This window comes from Eumetopias jubatus, unplaced genomic scaffold, assembly GCF_037043125.1.
Source record: "Eumetopias jubatus isolate StellerSeaLion01/CBP00866 unplaced genomic scaffold, mEumJub1_p1.0 scaffold_10, whole genome shotgun sequence".
NCBI classification, from domain to species: Eukaryota; Metazoa; Chordata; class Mammalia; order Carnivora; family Otariidae; genus Eumetopias; species Eumetopias jubatus.
Window position 1 is genome coordinate 21,340,753 of NW_028274816.1, and position 16,526 is coordinate 21,357,278.

Consider the following 16,526-nt stretch of genomic DNA (forward strand, 5'->3'; position numbering starts at 1 on the left):
CTGGGTCTTAGGGCTGGCCACCAGCCAGATGGGCAGGGCCACTGAGGTTTTTATAACATAACCCTTTAGAGATTGGTTGTGCCAAAGGGCAGGGCCTTCTTATACCTTCCACCACTTCTGCCCCCGGTTAGTTGTGAGGAGCATGGGGACAGTGGTAAGAAGTGGGTCCAGGGTCCTGCTGTGGGTGCCCTGTCTGCTCCTGGCATTCCCTGCTTCAGCCCCTGGTAAGACGTGCCAGCTTAGCCTGCAGAGGTGGGAGCTTCAGGGTTGCTGGGAGGACTTGGGTGGAGGGGGCCAGAGGGAGGCAGGGACGGGGAGTGGTGGGCAGCCTGCTCAGGGAAGAAGCCCTCAGTTCCAAGAAATGCCAGGGATTGTGTGCATCCTCTCCGGGCTGGGGCTCTGCAACTGCGGTCGCGTGTGGTCTCCAGGGCAGGCCTGCCAGGGGACATGATTGTCCTTATGTTTTCAGGGCACCCAGGATTTGATTAATCAGCAAGACACAGACACAGAAGGGAGGGTCACGAAAGGCTTCCTCCCAGGTCCGAGAAACGAGCAGCATGCAGGGAAGCATGGGTCAGTCAGGAGGCAGAGGAGGAGAGGGAAAACCCGTGGGCAAGAGCCTTTATTGTTTGCAGAAGGAAGCGGCCAGGGGGCTAAGCAGGCTCTGGATTGGCTAATTCCAATGTTCTCGGTGGGCTCTGGGGCATGGGCCGGTCCCTCATTATCTGGTATCTGGCCGCTGGGGTGATTAGGGCAGGTGGTTAGTGGTGGGGACTCTGAGAAGCCCAGAGGAGGTGGCTGGGGGCACGGGCTCTGGATGGGTTGGTTCTCATCTGAAAGACACCTTTCAGTGAGTTGTTTACTATCTCTAAGAATTGGCCAGCCCTGGAACCCGCAGTCCCTCCAGAGTCTGCAAGGTGTCAAAATAAAGAAAACGAAAAGACATGGTTATTACATTTAACTTAGCAGATGAGAAATCTGAGGGTGAATGGCTAGCCCAAGGCCCAAAGCCCCACAGCAGGTCTGTGGGTCCCAGGAGAACCTAGTTCGCCCTCGGGGGATTGGTTTGGCCTAGAGGAGAGTGGCAGACCTGCAAGGGGGGAAGAGAAAGTGGGGGGTCATCATAGGGCCCATCTCCCAGGCTTGCTGGGAAGGTTAGTCACAGTGCTGTGTGCAAAGTACTCAGAACAGGGCTCACAGAGTAGGTGCTCCAAGAAACAATGTGTAGTGAGTCCATTTGCCCGGCCCCCACCATCACCTGTGGAGGCTGCAAACTCATTCGCTGGCCATCTGTCCTGCCCGCAGGGCCTGGGGTCACACAGCCTGAAGTGGACACCCCCCTGGGCCGTGTGCGAGGCCGGCAGGTGGCCGTGAAGGGCACAGACCGCCTGGTGAATGTCTTCCTGGGCCTCCCGTTCGCCCAGGCACCTCTGGGGCCTGGCCGATTCTCAGCCGCACGCCCAGCGCAGTCCTGGGAGGGTGTGCGGGATGCCAGCAATGCCCCTGCGATGTGAGTAACCCCTTGGAGGTGGACAAGCCGGTAGGTTGCAGGAATCTAGATGGCGGGGCTGGGGGGCTGACCCCTTGGCCCTTGGGCGCATCCCTGGCCACAGGTGCCTGCAGGATCTGGAGAGAATGGACAACAGCAGATTTGTGTTGAATGGAAAGCACCGGCTCTTCCCCGTTTCAGAGGACTGCCTGATCCTCAACATCTACAGCCCCGCTGAGGCCACTGCAGGGGCCAGGCGGCCGGTGTGCACCTCCGAGGGCCCTGTCTGCACATCCGGCTCCACCTGGCCTGTCCCCTTCCCACCCCGTTCTCATACTGCCTCAGGGGTCCCAAGAATACCCTGGGTTGATGGGAGGGCAGCTGGTGTCCCAGTAGCTGGGGGTCACTGCCCCATGGCCTCTCGGCAGGTCATGGTGTGGATCCATGGAGGCGCTCTGGTGGCGGGTGCTGCCACCTCCCAAGACGGGTCAGCCCTCGCTGCCTACGGGGATGTGGTAGTGGTCACCGTCCAGTACCGCCTGGGGTTTCTTGGCTTCCTCAGGTGAGGTGGCCAGCCTGGGGGAGGGCTTTGCTGGCACTGGGGAGAAGTCAGCTTGTGAGGGCAATTGGGGAACTAGGGTAGGGGTCCAGAGCTTGAATGCAGATTTCTCAGGCAAGCAGGGTGGCTGGAGACCAAAGGACCCTTCCCGCATGCCGTCGGGGCAGAGGAGGAGGCTCCCCATCGCTCCCCTCTGGGGAAGGGGCTCTCCCGGAGCCAGAATCATACAGAGAACTTCGTCCTTTGAACAGGAAGTGTTGACTGCTGGTCTGGGGCCTGGATCCCAGTAAGGGGTGGGGGCAAGGAGCACTAAGCTCTGGCTGACCCCCAGCTAGGCACACCCACACCACATGCTGGGCAGGGGGCTACAAAGCATGCCTCATAGCCAGGCCAGACTTGGGGAAAGGGGAAGGGTCTGCCGTCCTGGCGGCTGGTTCGGAGCAAATCTGCAAAGGCGGAGGAAAAGCCAGGCCGCCTCCTCTAACCACTGCCTCCCCGCTGCCCCCTAGCACTGGGGATGAGCATGCGCCTGGCAACTGGGGCTTCCTAGATGTGGTGGCTGCTTTGAACTGGGTGCAGGGGAACATCTCCCCCTTTGGAGGTGACCTCAACTCTGTCACCATCTTAGGCGCTTCGGCTGGCGCCTGCATCGTCTCTGCCCTGGTGAGTCACCACAGCAGGCTGGCCGGAGTATCTCCCGTGGCCCCAGACCGCCCAGCATTTCTGCCGTCCCCTGACAGCCCCCTGTCCTCCACACTGCACCCAGGTCCTGTCCCCGCTGGCTGCAGGGCTCTTCCACAGGGCCACAGCTCAGAGTGGGATCGTCACCATGCCAACGTTAATGGATTCTAACCCAAGGGTCCTGGCTCAGGTCTGCATTTCTTTGCCTCTCTCACCCCACATGCGCCAGCCACAGCTCACCCTTTGCTTGCCCTGAAGTCCCAGAGGGGTGTCACCAGTAGGGAGCTGACTCCCCGGCCTGACTCAGCCCTCGGCAGCCCCTGTCGTCCCCTCCCTGCCGCACTGGCCGTGTGGAATCCCTCCTCTCTGAACCCTGTCTCATTTCCTTAACTCACTCTGCGAAACTTGACTGAGCCCGCTGGCTCTGGGAATGTGGTTAACTAGATAATGACACTGTTCTCAATAATGACAGCATGATGTAATGGGGGACACACGGGGTGCCTGGGGACCACCCAAGCTGGTGGGCAAAGAAGCCTTCTCAGGGTTGGTGGCAGGTCTCTGGCCAGTCCCGAGGCCCCACCTCTGACATCACTGCCCTGTCTTTCCCACAGAGATGCCCGTTGTGTATGGGAGGCAGAGGGCTAGAAGGTGGGGGTTGATGGGTGAGGGAGAGGCAAGGCTCTCGTCTGTCCCCAGAGCTTCGCGGACTCCCTGGGCTGCAGCTCTGCCTCTTCGGCTGAGATGTTGCAGTGCCTTCGGCAGACGGCAAACAAAGAGCAGATCCTTAACGTGAAGTTGGTATGCCTACCTCTCGGGGGGGCGGTGGCAGGCAATGGCGCAGAGGGGTCCGTCCAGCTCCTGTGGGAGCAGAGAAGCAATCAGCAGTCTGGGGTGAGCGTTGGGGCAGCCACCCCTGAGGGGAAGGGATGGAGGGCCCAAGCAGGCCTGGGAGCATGAATGCAGGGCCAGCTCTTCTAGGAAAGAGGTCTGCTTGGAATTATCCATTGCCTGGTCTCCCTATTTCTCCTGGTCCTCCAACCCTGGTGACCTCTATCCCCTCTAAGGCTCAGCCACCCAGGGACGCAGCCGGGGGACCCCCGGATGCCATCTTTTAAGGCATGGGCCTTACTGGGAAGACCCGTGCCTTGCTTTCTCCCGCAGAACACTACGGCTTCCTACACCGTTGATGGCACCTTCTTTCCCAAGAGCCCCAAGGAACTCTTGAGGGACAGGCACTTCCACTCTGTGCCCTTCCTTGTGGGTGTCAACAATCACGAGTTTGGCTGGCTCATCCCCAGGGTGAGTGTCCTCTGGCTCTTGTGTTTTTAAGGCCCTGCCCTAGCCAATCCTCTGCCACCCCAACATCACACCGCAACCTATGAGCTGACACCCCCATTTGATAGGTGAAAAAGTAAAGCTCAGAGAGGTTTATGGGACTTGCTTAAGGTTACCCAGCTTAATTTTCCCAAAGCAAAAGCTTGGAGACCATGCTTTTGCACAAAGTAGCCTTCTGGGCAGTACTGATTCGCAGCATATTCTTGCCTTGGTGTCTGGTTTATACATCAAACTCTATGAGACTGGTTAGTATGACTCTGTGCCTGAAAGCCTAACCATCATGGCCCAAGTGCCTTCCAGTCCCTTCCAGGTGCACAGAACTCCCCGCACAAAGCGTTAACATCGTGCTTTCCTTCTGAGCATCTTTCCTATCATTCTCCTTCTACTCATCCTCACGGTGATTGACTTTAATGACTGCAAAACCTTCCACAAAGGGAGGGTCTTAATTTCCACACTTGGGTACTTTCTAGTTTTTACGACCGAAGCTAATAGGGCACTCTGCACGTCCATAGCTTTTGTCCTTTGATTTCTTCCTTTGGAATTGCTCTCCAGGAAGGACATTTGGGTTTTTGCTGGATGACAGGCTCATGCAATCTTGACACTCAAGGACAAAGCTTGTAGAAGTTTCCAGGCCAGGTGTGTGTATGCAGTGTGTGTGTGTGTGTGTGTGTGTGTGTGTGTGTGTGTGTGTGTGTAATGGCAGAAGAGCGTTAAGGGGAAACCGTGCTCTTAGCCCCGCACTGTCAACTTAGAGCCATGAATTGAACGGTGAGAAAGAGCCAACCTGGCTGGCTCCCAAGACCCGGGCAAGCCTGCCTGGTGCAGAATGCTGTGCCTGGGACCTTGTAGCCAAGGATGTTTCTCAGGAATTGGGAGGCTCAGGGGGCTGCTCACCTCCTCGCTGGTGCAGGCATTCTCTTTACTCCCCCTGTCATCCATATGGGCACAACTGTACATTTCTCAGCCAACTAGATGTTTACTAAATGTCCATGGTGGAAGCTTTAGCTATGGAAAGTAATCCATACATCTTATGGAGACCTCTCCATCTCTTATGCATTGCCACTAGCACAGCACTTTGTGAAATTGCTACACCGATTTAAACTGCAGCCAGCAACTTGAGTCTACAGGTTTTATTACAACTTTACCGGCATTTGCAGACCATAATTTTTAAAATATCAACTTTATTGAGATGTAATTTACATACCATAAAACTTACCCTTTTAAAAAGTGTATAATTCGGTGGGTTTCAGTATATCCACAAAGTTGTGCAACCATCACCACTATCTTATTCCAGAACATTTGCATCACCCTAAAACGCAGCCCGTACCTGTTAGCAGTCACTTCCCATCCCGCCTCCCCCCAGCCCCTGGCAACCACTAATGTACTTTTTGTCAAATCTGTGGATTTGCCTGTTCTAGACATTTCAAGCAATCTCTACACCCGAAGTGAGGCTCAGACTCACAACCCCGAGATCAAGAGTCACATGCTCCACCAACTGAGCCAGGCAGGTACCTCCTAGACATTTCAAATAAATAGAATCCTACAATATGTGGGGTTCTTTTGTCTGACCTCTTTCATCTAATAGGATGTTTCCAAGGTTCATCCATGTTGGAGCATATATCAGTACTTCCTTCTTTTTTATGACTGAATAGTGCCTTGTATGGGTATGGTACAATTTGTTTATCCATTCATCAGTTCATAGATATTTGGGTTGTTTCTACCTCTTTGGATATTATGGGTAATCCTACTATGAACATTCATGTACAAGTATATGTTTTAATTTCTCTTGGTTATATACCTAGGAGCGGAATTGCTGGGTCCTATAGTAACTCTGTTTAATTATTTGAGGAACTGCCTGTTTTCCAAAGTGGCTGCACCATTTCACATTCCCACCAGCAATGTATGAGGATTTCAATTACTCCATATCCTCGCCAACACTCATTAGCTCTCATTTTGATTATAGTCATCCGAGTGGATGTGAAGTGTTATCTCATTGTGGTTTTGATCTGCACTTCCCTAATGACTTAAGATGTTGAGCATCTTTTTGTGTGATTATTGGCCATTTTTATATCTTCTTTGGAGAAATGTCTTTTAAAATCTTTTGCCCATTTTAAAATTGCATTGTCTTTTTATTGTTGAATTGTAAGAGTTTTTCATATATTCTAGATACAAATCCCTTATCAGATATAAGATTTGCAAATCTTTTTTGCCATTCCGTGGGTTGTCTTTTCACTTTGTTATGGTATCCTTTACAACACAAAAAACTTTCATTTTGGGTTGCCTAGGTGGCTCTCAGGACATGATCCTGGAGTCCCAGGATCTAGTCCCGCATCGGGCTCCCTGTTCAGCAGGGAGTCTGCTTCTCCCTCTGACCCTCCCCCCTCTCGTGCTCTCTCTCTCTCTCTCAAATAAATAAACAAATAAAATCTTTAAGAAAAAACACTTTCGGGCACCTGGGTGGCTCAGTTGGTTAAGCGACTGCCTTCGGCTCAGGTCATGATCCTGGAGTCCCGGGATCGAGTCCCGCATCGGGCTCCCTGCTCAGCGGGGAGTCTGCTTCTCCCTCTGACCCTCTTCTCTCTCGTGCTCTCTATCTCTCATTCTCTCTCTCTCTCAAGTAAATAAATAAAATCTTAAAAAATAAATAAATAAATAAAACACTTTCATTTTGATGACGTCTGATTTATTTTCTATTTTGTTGCTTGTGCTTTTGGAGTAATAGCTAAGAAGTGATTGCTTAATCCAAAGTCATCCAGATTTACCTCTATGTTTTGTCCAAAGAATTTTATAGTTTTAGCTCTTATATTTAGGTCTGATTCATTTGAAGTTAATTCTGTATATGGTTTAAGTTAGGGATTCTTTTGCATGTGGTTATCCAGCTGTTCCTGAATCATTTGTTTAAAAAACCTTTCTTCCCTTATTGAATTGTTTTGGTGCCCTTACTGAAAATCATTGACCATAAATGTATTTCTGGACTCTCACTTCTATTCCATTAATTTATATGTCTGTCCTTATGCCAATACCACACTATCCTGATTACTACAGTTTTGTAGTAAGTTTTGAAATGGGGAAGTATAAGTCCTTCAACTTTGTTCTTCTTTTTCAAGATTGCTGCATTACTTTGCTAGGGTTGTCATAACAAAGGACTACAAGGCGGGGGGCGGGGCTTAAACAACAGAAATCAATTGCCTCACAGTTTTAGAGGCTAGAAATCTGAAATCAAGGTGTTAGCCGGACTGGTTCCTTCTGAGTACTGTGAGAATCCATGCCTCTTCTCTAGTTTCTGGCAGCTTCAGGCATTCCTTGGTTTATGGAGGGCATTCTCCCTCTGTCTTTACATTGTCTTCCTTCTGTACCATCCATCTCTGTGTCCGAATTGTCCCTTTTGACAAGGACACTAGTCATATTGGACTAGGGCCCACCCTAATGATTACCTTTGTAATCATCTTGACTACCTCTCTAAAGGCCCTATCTCTAAATAAAGTCACATTCTGCAGTCCTGGGGGTCATGACTGTACACACCCTTTTGTGGACATACAAATCAGTCCCTAACAATTGTTCTGGTTATTCTGAGCCCCTTGCATTTCCAAATGAATTCTGATCAGCTTGTCAACTTCTGCCAAAAAAAAAAAAAAGTGGCTGAGATTTGGATAGGGATCACGCTGAATCTATAGATAAGTTTAGGAAGTATGGCCATCTTAACAAGATGAAGTCTTTCACCCACGAACATAGGATGTCTCTCCATTTACATAGGTCCTCTGTAATTTCCCTCAATTATGTTTTTGAGTTTTTAATGTACAAATCTTGCACTTTGTTAATGAAGTAGGTTCTTAAGTATTTTGTTTCTGATGCTATTGTAAATGAAATTGTTTTCTGCACATGATCTTCAGATGTTCGTTGCCGGTGTGTAGAAACACAACTGATTTTGGTCTATTGTTCTTGTAGACCATCATTTTTAAGACATTTGCACCTTTCGCTACTGTGGCCTTTAGTTTAGTCCTTTACTTTTCAGTGCAATTAACATCCCCCTTTAGGTATACACTCGTTGAGTTTACTCATCTGTGGGTTTTCTGTTCCTGTTTTCACAAAGATTAACAAAGAGCCTTGTAGCCATGAAACTAACTTCAATAGCTAATGTTTCCACAGTGTTTACTGAATGTCAGGGTCCTTGTATTTGCTACTTCAGTCTTCATAATCCTATGAGGCAGGTTATTGTCATTTCTGTTTCACAGATTAAGAAACTGAGACACAGAGAATTTAAGTAATAGGCCCAGGTCATGCACCTAGGAAGTGGCAGAGCTGGGATTTGAACCCAGACACTATGCCCTTAAAACTGTAACATATAAAGACAACATTTCATTTTATCTTATTTATTTTTTAAAAAGATTTTATTTATTTATTTGACAGAGAGAGACACAGCAAGAGAGGGAACACAAGCAGGGGGAGTGGTAGAGGGAGAAGCAGGCTTCCCATTGAACAGGGAGCCCGATGTGGGGCTCGATCCCAGGACCCCGGGATCATGACCTGAGCCAAAGGCAGACACTTAACCAACTGAGCCACCCAGGCGCTCCGACAACATTTCATTTTAAAGACAGCATTTTAACTTCCCCTGTGGGCCCTCCTACAGCACCTGGTCACATTTGGCTCTGTTCACCGGGCCATGAACACTTGTCTGCTCGTGGTTGCACGTGAGGGGTGGCGATGATAAGGCTGTTACGAGAGGACCTTGATGTCCCCACAGGGCTGGGGTTTCCTGGATAAGATGCAACAGATGAGCACGGAGGATATATTGGCCATGGTGAAACCCTACTTGGCCAGTATGGTGAGTCAAAAGGGAGGAAGTGGTAGTCCGGTGGGTATCCTATGCAGAATACTAGGGCACCCTCCTCTCCCCTCACCCTCCATCCCCCACAGCTACCCCCACACTGCCAAACCCATTGGTTCAACTGCTGACTTTTAGTTCCACCTAGAAATCCTCTTGCACATGAGTCGGTGTGGTTCTCAAAGAAAGATCATCATCATCATTGTCATCATAGACTGCCCCCTAATGAGCCCATACTATGTGCCAGAGACTGTGCTGAGCCCTAGGACAGGCATTCATCTCCTTCAAACCTCATTATAACCCTGTGAAATAGAAATTTTCATTATCTCCATTTTACAGATGAGGAAACCAAGGTTCCAGGTCTCATGATAAGTAAAGGGCAGAGGCAGAGCTTCTGCCAGGTCTGTGTGATCCCAGAGCTTCAGCTGTTAAGATCATCCTGTCAGATGTGGAGCCAGTTGGACCCGAAGTCCAAACCCAACCCTGGTCACTTGTCCACAGTTAGCTGTTGAGCCCATTTCTTCATCTGTAAATGAGGATATACTTCCCACCCAAGGAAACTGGGTGCTGTATTTGAAAAGTCTACTGGGAGTTAGTATTCAGAGGGTGCTCGATCTAGGCATATTTCGCTCCCTACTTTGGAACCCCCAGAGCTCTCCCCATTCATACAACCTCATTACTGTTCTCTGGAGCTCTGGGGGAGCCCCCATGATCTGTTCTTTCACTAACTTCCTGGTTAACTTCAACCGGGCAATCCCTCAAGACCAGAATCCTTAGCTAGGAACTTCACGTAGGCTGCCAAACAACCCTGCCAGGCAGGAACTAATTTTCAGGGAGGCTCAGCAACCTAGCTGAGATCACACAGCCAAGCAGCAATCGCAGAGCTGGCATTCTGGCTCCAGATCTGACCTGATCCTGCCCAGACACTATCTAGAACCCCCAAGGGAGGGAGGGTTTCTGGGCACATGAGTCTTGGGATATGAAAGAGGCCATGCTGGTGGGTGTGGGGCTTCTTGGGAGGGTCTCCTGGGACTTCCGGAACCTGAGTGGGACTGAGTCTGGCCTCCTGCCCCAGGATGTGCCCCCTGAGGTGATGCCCAGCATCATAGATGAATACCTAGGCAGCAGTTCCGACACAGAAGCCAAACGCAACGCCTTCCAGGACATTCTGGCTGACATCACCATTATCTTACCCTCCTTGAATTTCTCTAGAAACCTCCGAGGTGAGTCTATCCCTGGTCACCTGCCCCACCCTTTCCATTTTGGACCAGGAGCTGGGTTATCACAGGTGACATGGCCCACACCCTGCCGCTGCCTCCATTCCCCGCTTCCTCTCTGGGATGCAGATGGGACTCTGGCAGGTCACTCTGCGGGCGAGTAAACCAAGGCTCAGAGAGGTGCAGTGACTCATCAAAGGTCACCCAGCCGGGCTCATCACCAATTCTCAGGGATTCATTTGACTCATGAGTGATTTTTCCCACATTCAGCACTTCTCCTGGGAGAAAAGTCTTGCTTCCTCCAAGCCTGGTGGCTAGTCCCTGACATAGCCCTCAAACAACTCCAAGCTCCTATCTTTGTGACCTTGAGCAAGATGCCTATCCCCTCTGTACCTCAGTTTCCTCATTTGTAAAATGGCAACAGTAACAGACTCTAATTCGTCTGTTGTCAGGAGGGTGAAATGAGTGGTGACACAGAAAGCACGTGGAATGGTGTGTGGCAGCCAGCAAGTGCTCAGGAAATGCTTGCTGATAATGACATTGTCATCATCAGTATCATTACTGGGATTGGTGTTACTACCAGCCGGGCCTGCCAAAGGCAGGACCCGATCAGGCTGACGATACCTAACCCTGAGGCAGCCCTCTTTCCACAGATTCTGGAGTCCCCATCTTTTTCTATGAGTTCCAGCATCGACCCAGTTCTTTCACGAAGATCAAGCCGGAGTGGGTGAAGGCTGACCATGGGGCTGAGATAGCCTTCATGTTCGGGGGTCCTTTCCTTACGGACGAGAACTCCCTGCTGGGTGAGGACACATAGACAGGCGATCCTTGGGCTGCAGGCTTCAACGGGCTAAGCTGGGGCTTGTAGGCACACATGTCTCCAGTCAGTGCAAGGAACCCTTGGGTTCTCTCCACGACCCACCTGACTGTTCCTTCCCTAGCCTTTCCAGAAGCTACAGACGAGGAGAAGCAGCTGAGTCTCACCATGATGGCTCAGTGGACCCAGTTTGCCCGGACAGGGTGAGTGACAAGCAGCACATGTGGCTTTGGGCCTCGATGACTCAGATCTTCCCCCAGGGGACAACACGGGAGGCCTCAGCCTTCATTCATTCCTCCCACCCAGGGACCCCAATGGTGAGGGGCTGCCTCCGTGGCCCCCCTTCAACCAGTTGGAGCAATACCTGGAAATCAGCCTGACACCACGAATTGGCCAGAAGCTGAGAGAAGCCCAAATGCAGTTCTGGGCAGAGAGGCTTCCGGCCAAGATCGGCCAGTGGCAGCAGATGCGAAAGGCTCAGGAGGAGCTCTGAGGAGGATCAGAGTCCCAGCAAAGCAGCTTCTTTCTCCCGCTGCTAAGAAACTTTAACTTAAACCAAGCTGATGTATAGACATGTCCCTTAAGGAACCAGCCCCTCTATGAATGGCATTGTGCTCTGTTGAAATGCCACCTGCTTCCTTCTGCAGGGGCCTTTGTACAAACTCCTCCCTCTTCCTGAAATGCCTTTCTCCCTTGCTTCATGGGCAGTCCCAGCTCATTCTTCAAGCTCCCCAGGGGACCCCCCTCCTCCAAGAAACCTTCCCTGCCTTCTCTGGGCCTGAGTCTGTGTCCATTACAGCATAGCCCACTGCAGGCTAGCACCGTCTTTGTCTGTGTCTCTTTCACCTCTCTGAGAGTGGCAGTCAGCCTGACCCCACTCTGCGCCTCCCACACAAGGGTTGGGCAGGATCCGGAGTCAGGGATGTTTGATGAGTGAGTGACAGACAGAGAGCCGGGGAACCACGGCTGCTGCACATGAACCCAGGCTCTTCAGCCACCAAACCTATGCTCAGTCTGGCACAGATGTCTTCCTTAGCCAGGAGGGTGGATGGACAAGGCAGTCCTGGAGTAGAGGGGAGTCCTGAGACCTCAGGGGATCCAGCCTAGAACAGATCGTAGCCTCCCAAGCAGTAATCACCCCCAAAGCCTGACTCAGGCTGAGGGAGGTCGCTTTCTCCATGCTGCCCACACCTGTCTCCTGCACAAGACAAAACAGAATCCAGCTAGGCCAGAGCCCTGACTCTTAGCATGAGATGTGAGTTTCCCAGCCCTAGTGCTTCAACACTTTATGGCCTGGCTGGGCTCCTCCCTCCCCTCCCAGCTTGGGGAGACCAACTTCTAGGGGAGCTCAGCACAGCTCCCACAGTACCTTTCAGGGCACAGAAGAACAGTTGGGGGAGGGTGTCTGGACTAGTGCATCAGTCAGGCTTTTGTCACAGAGAAAAGAAGAGGCCTACCCACTCAGGCTACAACAGGTGAAAAGGAACCAGAGGGTTTTTTTTGGGGGGGGCAAACATTTCTATTTTTGAGGATCATTGTCCCATTCCCTCGAAACATCTGGATTCTAATCCATATCACAAGGACTTTCCCTGCCCCCACTCTCTCATCCTACAGGTCCAATCCCACAAATACCCTTCCTCAGGCAGACTAAGTTCCTGGCTGCTGAGAGTTACATGAAAAGCACTTGCAGTTGGCACCAGTGCTATTCAGGGAAGTCCATTTTGGGCAGGAAGGAAAGACATAAAGCCAAATGGGCCCTGAGTCATGCCACTCCCCTGCTCAAAAGTTCCATGTGATTCCTTGCCACCCTTAGGGCAAGTCCATGTTCTTCACCTGGCATTGAAGGCCTCCCGTTCCCTTCCCCTTCTCGTCAGCAGGGAAGTTTGTCCCCAGAAGCGAGTGGAGAGCCTGACGAGTAAACAAGCCCCAGTCACCACATGCCATTGGGGACACAGAGGACTGTAGGTACACAGAGGCATAGGCCAGCCCTGACCTGGGGGTCATGGGAAGGAAGGAAGGACATCTAAGCTGAGACCTGAAGGACAAGCAGAGATTACTCCAGGGTGCTGGCCAGAGCAGCGGACTCGAGGAATGGGGAGCAGCAGGAAAGGGTGTTCCTGGCAGAGGGAACGGCAGACACAAAGGCCTGGAGGTTGAAATGTACTGAGGAAACAGTTCTAAAGGCTGGAGAGGTCAGCAAAGACCAGACTCTGAGGGGCGTTTTGGGTTGCAATGCGGGTGTGTGCTTGAGGGTAATGGAGGGCCTTGGGAAGGTTTTAACCAGCAGGGGACATGAACTGGTTGGGGTAGTGGTGAGAGTGGGGACAGGGAGAGCAGGGAGGGGACCAGCGTGGCTTCCAGCGAGGTAGAAAGGCACTGGTTGGCTCTAGATTTAGAGTAGACGGTAGACCTGCTGACTGATGGACAGAGAGGTGAGGGGAAAGAAGACTCCCCAGGGGCTGCCTGGAGGCAAGCAAGCCCAGGCTGGGAATCAAGGGCCCAGATCTGACCATGCTGGATGTAGAGAGGCCTCTTCCTCCAGGCCTGAGGGTGCACCAAACCTGGGAGCCATGGGGTGGGGGGAACCATCACCAGCTTTGGGGCCACCATCGCCAGAGGGCTCTGGAGCGTGGGCCTCAGACCCTGTCCCACTGCCATCTTTCCCTCCCTCTCATGCCCCCAACCCCAGCTTCTAGAGTTTTTTCCACACAGGGAGGGAGGGGGATGGCCCGGCCCCACCCCAGTCACTCAGGGGGAGCGCTCATACAAGGTGGGTGCGCTGCTGGGATTTCAGTCCTCCTGTCTTTTTGGTCTCTTCCCTGGGCCATCGATCGTGGAACACCCCTCCCCGGCCTGCCAGGTCATCTGTGACTGACTGATGGCCCTACCCTAAGGATCCAGCAGCTACACAGAGCTGAGGGGAGCAAGCCAGGGGGAACCCACAAACTCAGACAGGCCAGGTCCTGCAGGGAAGGGCTGGTGGGCCCAGGGAGCCTCCCTGTGCGGGGTCACAGGAAGGTCCATGTGAGCAGCGTGTGTGTGCACCAGGGGTGACCGTGGGGTCAGATGCGCACATCTGGGCCCAGCCACCTGGACGAGGTACCAGCAGCCGCTCCAGTAGACACAGACGTGCATGTGTATACCCAGCACCAAACTTAGTTACTCACCCACGTGGCCAGTCCCACACACTCATAGTCACACACCCTAATAGGGTTCCAGTTCAGTTCTGCAATTTACTGAGTGTGTATCTTTGTGTAAATTATTTAACTTCTTTGTTTCTTAATTTTTCCATCTATGAAATGGGGACAATGATCATGTCCCCTTTCATAGATCTGCTGTGAGCTCTGAATGATAATTAGCTGTAAAGTGCCTAGCATGGTGCCTGACACACAGCAAGGGCTCAGTAAATGCTCTCTGGCCTAGATACGGACACAGGCTCCACAACCGTACTGTCCTTTGAATCAGATGGCCCCCTTGACTACAGTTTCGACCAGGCTCAGGGCACAAGGCAGCCAGCTGGCCAGGCATCACCACGAGGACACTTGCTAAGCTCGCCTCTGTGTCAGGCTTACTCACATCCATCGTCTCCCTCAGGCGTCTGGACAGTCCTCTGGGGTCCTGAATGGTCTGTCAGGGTCCTGAGTGGACCTCCATCCTACAGATGAGGACACTGAGAATCAGAGGATCAGAGGGGAGGGTGCCTTGCCTGAGGCCACACACACAGAGATGACAGAGCCGGACTCATAGCTAAATCCACTGGCCTCCGAGTTGTCCTTCCCCCTCCAGAACGTGCCTTCATGTCTAGAACGCACTTTGCTGGAGTTGAGAGATCTCAGAGGCTGATGTAGGTGGAGGGACTGGGGTTCTAATGGGCGGCAAGGCCAGCAAGGGATGGCCAGAGGGAGGGGGTCTTGCAGGGTAACAGCTTCAGACTGTGGTAAGAGAGATGACAGGGTCCAGAGCTGCTCTTGGTCGGATGCCACACAAGCCCCCTCCATCCTCGGGCCTGCACTCCAGATGCTATGGCTGGTCCGCGTGCACAGGCCTCCCCCTGACCAGACTCCAGGCCTCACCTGCCGCTGACTCGGCCTCCAGGTATAGTGAAGCTGGCAGGGTAAAGGGCTTGAGGTGTCGAGCCTACCCCCACCATGGAGGGTCAGCATCCAGGCCATCTTTCTCCCTCGTCTCCAGGTCCCATCATACCCCAACACCATTCAGAGCCCCAAGCAAGTGAAGACTCTGAGCCAGGCCATCACTCGCCTTGGATGAGATAAGCAGTGAGGGGGAATTGGGCCCCCAGGCCTCTTAGGAGACCAGGCAGCCCTCCAAGCAGACTTAGAAGCACCACAGGGGCCTCAGAGCAGCAAAGTTGAGTGGGTGGGTGGGTGGTCAGAGTCCTATCACCCCTGCCTGGCCCCCGCCTCCTGAGGGGACCTCTATGTGGCAGGCAAGGTATGAGGCAGAGCCAGGGTGAGCCCCCAGGAGTCCAGTCTCTGTTAGGACCACCCCCTGGGGTGGGTGCTGCCTAAAGTCACCACCTCAAGGGCTGGGAGGAATCTGCCCAGTGTGACTGAGCAAGCCCCTGTCAGGCTCTCTGTGACCCACGACCCAAAACTGGAGGGAGGCTCCTGGCCCTTCCCAGCCTCCCAGAGCTTCACCCACATATCAGTCCTCAGGACCCCATTCCTGCGGGGCTGCACCCTGGCCCCCATGTGGCCAGCTGGAGGCACACCTGGGTCTCAGGCTGGGCCTGGGGAGTGGCACCAGAAATGCCATGGCCAGAGTTCTGGGAAAGGGACAGCATTGCAGGCAGCAGCAAGAGGGCCTGAAGGTATCCTGAAGGTATCCTAGGACCTTTGAAGTCAGGGGTGGGACTGCACTATGTTAGGGCCACCTGAAAAATACAGGTGGGCAGTGGGAATTCCTCAATTGTCTCCTAATTGGACGAGACATCCAGTGACAGCAGGCTCAGGTCAGAGCTTCCCACCCTGCAACCCCAGTCCCAGGCCACCTCCAGGGCATGAGGTGAGCTCACCTGCAGGCAGCCAGGGTAATCCTTGGGAGCCAGTCTCTGGGCTGAGTCTCTCCATGAGTTCAGGCAGGTCCTTCCCTCTCAGGGATTTCGGTTCCCTGTCTATGCACGAAGTCTGGGCAGGTTGGTCTCATGCAAGAAACTGCTGGAATCTGGCTGTATCCTATAGGGGTGTAGCATATCAGAAAGACACCCAGAAGGGGATGAGCTGAGTTTTGGAGGATAGCCAGGAGTTCACCTGGTTGACAATGCAGGGAATGGCATTCCACACAGAGGGAACAGCATGAACAAAGGTCCCATCCTTCTTCTGCTCTTTTCTACTGACAGTAAGCCACCTTCCTTTGTGGGAATGCAAGTCACACTTCCTGTGAGGCCTGGGCCAAGTCATTTCTCCCTTCTGGGTCTCAGTTTCCTTACCTATACAATAGGAATAATGATAACGATGGCAGTGGCAACAATAAAGATGCTTGGAAAGAGTCTTGGCTGGGCCAGAGTGGACATTCTCATATATGGGACTGGATGAGTCCTCTCCTGAGTCACCCAGCATGCTCTGTTTTTGAGAGAATACCAAGGC

The 16,526-nt window shown here is 52.4% G+C and overlaps 1 protein-coding gene across 1 annotated transcript; it reads left to right on the forward strand.

Moving 5' to 3' along the window:
- The first annotated feature begins 5 nt into the window (after positions 1–5).
- LOC114204263 (carboxylesterase 3-like) lies at positions 6–11,717 on the forward strand. The gene is made up of 13 exons (XM_028097417.2): positions 6–224; positions 1,306–1,510; positions 1,614–1,752; positions 1,918–2,051; positions 2,558–2,711; positions 2,815–2,919; positions 3,426–3,527; positions 3,891–4,028; positions 8,806–8,886; positions 9,962–10,109; positions 10,757–10,906; positions 11,045–11,123; positions 11,227–11,717. Exons 1-13 carry the CDS (start codon positions 143–145, stop codon positions 11,411–11,413), a joined length of 1,704 nt encoding a protein of 567 aa, XP_027953218.2. The 5' UTR covers positions 6–142; the 3' UTR covers positions 11,414–11,717.
- Positions 11,718–16,526: the final 4,809 nt, after the last annotated feature.